The sequence below is a fragment of the Peromyscus californicus genome, unplaced genomic scaffold, assembly GCF_007827085.1.
Source record: "Peromyscus californicus insignis strain IS unplaced genomic scaffold, ASM782708v3 Scaffold_2__1_contigs__length_46816999, whole genome shotgun sequence".
In the NCBI taxonomy this organism is placed as follows: domain Eukaryota; kingdom Metazoa; phylum Chordata; class Mammalia; order Rodentia; family Cricetidae; genus Peromyscus; species Peromyscus californicus.
In genome coordinates this window covers 11,023,344-11,028,419 of record NW_026294540.1, presented here as the reverse complement: position 1 = coordinate 11,028,419, position 5,076 = coordinate 11,023,344, and the positions used below count along the sequence as shown (strand labels likewise).

Genomic DNA, 5,076 nt, shown 5'->3' with positions numbered 1-5,076 from the left:
AGGACGCACAGACTGCGCGGGGGCGGAGCCTGGGGGGGACGCACGAGTAGCGGCGGGATGCAGGCTCCACCCCCCCTAGGGCGCGGCCTGAGGGACCAACCAGCAGAGCGAAGGGCGGGGCCTGAGGGACCAACCCGCTGCGCGGGGAACAAAGCGTCAACGTGGCTTCACCAATGGGGCGGGGCCTGCGGGAATATGCTACTGGGAGGAGGCGGGGCCTGAGGGACATACCAACTAGTGGGGGTGAGATCTGATGAATATACCAACGATAGAGGCTAAAGGGGCGCAACGATTGTGCAAATATCAAGCTCTGAGGGATGTACCAACTGTACTGGGAACCGAGTCTGAGGGACGTACCAACTGAGCGGGTGGAAGGACTTGAGGAATGTACCAACTAGGCAGGGCCGGACCCTGAGAGACGGGGGGGGGGGCTAAGGAATGTACCAACGAAACGGGGGGTGTGGCCTGCAGAACGTACCATCCGCACGGGGGCGGGGCCTAGGGGCGGGCCAGCTCTCCTGTTGCCCAGCGCGAGACGAGCGTGGGCGCGTGTCGCTGTGGCACCACTGCGGGGATTTGTGGCGGAGCCGGAGCTTGCTGGCCAGAGGCCCCAGTTGGAAAATCGCCGGGCAAGGAGTCCCCGTGATGCCTGAGCTTTCAGCTTCGTAGGCTGACTGGTGCTTGGTACTCCGCTGTTTGGAATCTTGAGTTGTGGTCGGAAAAAAAAAATGGATGTAATCTTTGAGAGAGAACGGGGCTATGGGCGAAGACTAGAACGCACGACGTTTGCAAAGTGCTTTGCAGAAGGTAGGCGTGGGAGCGACAGTGGCTTGGGAGCCCCTGTCCCCCCACCCCGCTCCCACCATAGTTTGTTTTTCTGGTTGGTGCCATCCCCCTGTACGCCCGTAGTCGTACTGTAAATATTTGTTGAGCATACACTGTAGGCTGAAAGTGTGTACCTATTTATTCATTCAATATTTGCTGACGGCATTCTTCCGTCTTGACAACTAAAAAGAACGAAGTGCCTGCTTAGCCTGCGTCTTGCACAGACCACGGGGTTCGAACCCATGAGCCTCAGACGCCAGGCATTCGTGCAGTTAGTTCCTCGTGGGGAGTAGAAGCAGGAATCAGAGTTAAAGGTTATTCTTGGCTATAGAGTATAGTGAGTTCCAGGCCAGCTTGAGCTACAAGAAACCGCGGGTCGGGGAGGGTCAAGAAAGTGATTCATTTCCAAGACGCTACCTGAATGGTAGTCCCTCTCTGAAAAAGACCTTTCCCTCACCAGGAATAGGCCGTTTGCCCTTGGACTTGAGACTCCAGGTTGCCCCTGTTACTTACCTGGCCCCGCTATAGCTCACTCTGACCCTTTCCACAGGGAGCCTTGCAGGCTGAGTCTGGCAGGCAGAGCACACCCACTGCCACCCTTGACCACCGACCGAAGTGAAGATCCTGGTGGTACTGGCCCGCGGTGGAAATGCAGGCGCTCCACCTTCAGCACCGCAGCCCCAGCGGCTACAGGGTCAAGGCCAGGGCGTCCTATGTGGATGAGACCCTGTTTGGCAGCCCTACCGGAACCCGGCCCGCTCCACCAGACTTTGACCCACCCTGGGTGCCGAACTGTAACAGATCCAGAGGAGTGGGCCCAGGAACACCCAAGGTCTCTCTGGTCAAGAGAGACAGTGAGTCTACCCCCTCCAGGGGCAGCACCCCAAACCTCACACCACGGAAGAAAAACAAATACAGGTAACAGGGTGGGGGTACATTAAGGTGGCTGACTTGGTCTCTCTATTATTATTATTATACACTCGGCAGAAAAACAGTCCAGAGGGGGTTTAGTCTGGCGGGTGGTTTGGGATGCATGCTGTTATAAGAAGTCGCAGCAGTGGGGTCTGGAGACCGCAGGTCACGTGACATGCTTGCTCCTCTGCACACCATCTTCCTTCCCTTAGTCCTAGATTGTCCCACCCCCTCTTCTGACACTCCAGGCACACACGTGGTGCATGGACTTCCGTGCACATAAACCACTGGTACTAAGAGGAAGGTCCGCCGTAGACACGCCCAAGGGCCAACCTGACTTAGACGCCCCTCTCTGCCGCTCTCCTCCCAGGTGACCCCAGGTCCTGCCAAGTTGACAGTTGAAACTGACCATCATGGTAGCCGTCAGGCTACCTGGGACAGCCTGCTGTTCACCTGCTGTGTGGCCGTGGGCAAGCACCTTGACGTCTCTGAGCCGCAGTTTACTCAGATAATAGAATGAATGTTCCCTTTAAATGAGACAGGGGGAATACCGTGGCGCAGCACCCGAATGCTTAGGAAGGTTCTGATAAATGGTAGTGTTGGCTGGAGAGAGGCCTCAGTGGGTAAAGGTTCCTGTCTCAAAAGCCTGGTGACCTGTGATTGCCAGAACCTTCATAAAGGTAGGACAGAATGACTCCATGGATTTGTCCTCTGACCTCCACAGGCCCACATATCCACATCATACACACATAGTAGTAATACATTTAAAATATTTTTAAAGGAAATTCTTGGTTAAAAAAAAAAAGCCGGGCGGTGGTGGCGCACGCCTTTAATCCCAGCACTTGGGAGGCAGAGGCCGGCAGATCTCTGTGAGTTCGAGGCCAGCCTGGGCTACCAAGTGAGTTCCAGGAAAGGCGCAAAGCTACACAGAGAAACCCTGTCTCGGAAAACCCAAAAAAAAAAAAAAAAAAAAAAAAAAATCTATATGAGCTTAGCAGAGGTGCAAATTTTTTTTTTGGCCTGAAGTTTTTTTGGTTTTTTTTTTTTTTTTTTGGTTTTTTTTTTTTTTTTTTTTTGGTTTTTCGAGACAGGGTTTCTCTGTGTAGCTTTGCGCCTTTCCTGGAATTCACTTGGTAGCCCAGGCTGGCCTCGAACTCACAGAGATCCGCCTGGCTCTGCCTCCCGAGTGCTGGGATTAAAGGCGTGCGCCACCACCGCCCGGCTCATATAGACTTTTTTGAAAAGTACATTTGTATTTGGTTATTTTTGTATGGGAGGGGTATGTACTGGTAGAGGTCAAAGGACAACTTAGAGGAGTCAGTTCTTTCCTTTTACCATGTGGGTCCTGAGGATCGAACTCGGGTTGTCAGTCTTGGCCACAAGCACCCATACCCACTGAACCATCTTGCTGGCCCAAGCTCCTATAGAGTTTTTTGTTGTTTCTAAACAACAAAGTGACAACCGTTTGCATGGCACTTAACGGGCTTAATTACTCCATTCATCTGGAGCTGAGTAGATTCAGGAGGGTGTCTGTCATTTGGTGCCCAAGACTTGAACATGGACGGATATTTATAAGGGCTTCTGGAGTGGTCCCCCATATACCAGGGAATGGCTGTAGTTAGTACTCTTGATGGTGGGGCTCATATGAGGTGCTCCAGGGGAGGGTCCCTCTTAGGACTGTTCCCCTCTCCAACATGTCTGTCTCCAGGAGAAGAGGGAGCCAGGCCCCAAGCAAATACCTATGAGCCTACTGAAGAGCCCCCTGAGGGTGCCAGACAGGCTCCGACTGCTTCCAGTAGCTGGTGGGCAGTGAGGTTGGAGAGGGCTTCAGTGTGTCACCCCAGGTCACTGCACCCTTCCCTTTCCTAGGTTGATTGGCCACACCCCATCCTACTGTGATGAGTCACTGTTCGGGTCCCGGCCACAGGGCACCAACAAGGAGGGGTCTCGGACAGCCATAGGAGATGCTGCCAAGCTCCGGACCCTTTTCTGGACACCACCAGCCACCCCTAGGGGCGGCCGCTCACCTCGCCCCAGGGAGACCCCACTTCGAGCCATTCACCCAGATGGACCCTCCAGGATGGCGTCCAGCGTGGCGACAGGCTCCCAGAAGACATCCCAGGAGGGGTTGGATGCTCCCCGCTCTCTGGGGTGGAGACGTTCCCATTCACTCACCCACCTAAGTGTCCCCAGCATGGGTCATCCAGCTTCCAGTGTCCCCCAGACCAATGGACCTTGGAGTCCCCGGCCTTCCACATCAGGGATGACCGTCCAGAGTCCCCTGGTCACTCCCAAGGCACGGTCAGGCAGTGTTTCAGGGCCAGCTGCCCCTCAACGAGGGGCCGGCTCCCCCAAGCCAAAGCCTCCTTGGAAATGAGGCTCTCACCAGGTAAGTCTTTGGCTCACAGCAAGGACTCAGCTCAGGTGGGATCCTCTGGGGACCAGTGTCTCCAGGGCGCCCAAGCACTGGAGAAGCCTCCGTGGGGCTCTGTGGTGAGGATGGGCCATACTTCCCTTTGTCCTCACAAGCTCAGCCTCTCTCTGCATCGGTGCCAAACCCCACCCAGCTTCCTGCTCAGGATTCAGTTTCTACAGGGGTCTGGGAACCTTAAGGGAGCTTCCTGGGCTGTGTCTGGACCCCAAGGGTGGAACATGGGGAGACATTATTTTAATATTCATGTATTTATTCCACATATTAAATGTATTTAGCTCATCAACGTCCAGTGGTGTGTTACTTTTTCCCCCTTAAGTAAAGGCCTCAGTCGATTTAAACAGTTGAGTTAAACAGAACAAGGAGTGATTTCAGAGTATGGCAGAAATGACAGGGGCTGCTGAGGTCTGAGGACATAGAACTTAAATAATCCAACCTGGTCCTGTCTCTGTCCTGTGACGCCATGCATGGGTAGGTGGATGGGTCTTGCCAGCTCAGGACACAGGGAGAGTCCTTTGCTAGCAATTGTCTTGTGGGGGGGGGGGGCAGGATGTAGCTCGGCAGTAGAGTGTTTGCTTAACATACACGAATGGGGCCCTGGGATCAATCCCAGCAACCTCCGCCCTCAACAACACAGAACAGGACTTGGTGATGACCCAGGTGGAAAAGGCAGCCGGGAAGGCGTCTGCAGAGCCCGAGGCCTGGGCTGCTGGGTACGCTGCACTCTCCTGCACTGCAGTGGGGTGGAGCCCTGGACCTCAGAGCTTCACTGCAGGTCCTGCATCCTTCCCTGGATGATGGCAATGGGGTCTTGAACCTCTCCTTGTCCCTGTCTCTCCCTGAGCATTTCAGGGAGCCCAGTGGGCATCTCATCATTGTCTCCGTGTAGCCAGACCCAGGGACATGTG

The 5,076-nt window shown here is 54.6% G+C and overlaps 1 protein-coding gene across 1 annotated transcript; it reads left to right on the top strand.

Annotated features, from left to right (window-relative positions):
* The first annotated feature begins 500 nt into the window (after window positions 1–500).
* Window positions 501–4,454, top strand: Rita1 (RBPJ interacting and tubulin associated 1). The gene is made up of 3 exons (XM_052755215.1): window positions 501–807; window positions 1,376–1,743; window positions 3,607–4,454. The coding sequence occupies exons 2-3, from the start codon at window positions 1,475–1,477 to the stop codon at window positions 4,112–4,114; spliced, it is 777 nt and encodes a 258-aa protein (XP_052611175.1). The 5' UTR covers window positions 501–807; window positions 1,376–1,474; the 3' UTR covers window positions 4,115–4,454.
* Window positions 4,455–5,076: the final 622 nt, after the last annotated feature.

Coding starts and splice junctions, on each gene's coding strand:
- Rita1 (XM_052755215.1), top strand. CDS start 1,475: ATGCAGGCGCTCCACCTTCAGCACCGCAGCCCCAGCGGCTACAGGGTC. Junction 1,744..3,606: donor CGGAAGAAAAACAAATACAG/GTAACAGGGTGG, acceptor TCCCTTTCCTAG/GTTGATTGGCCACACCCCAT.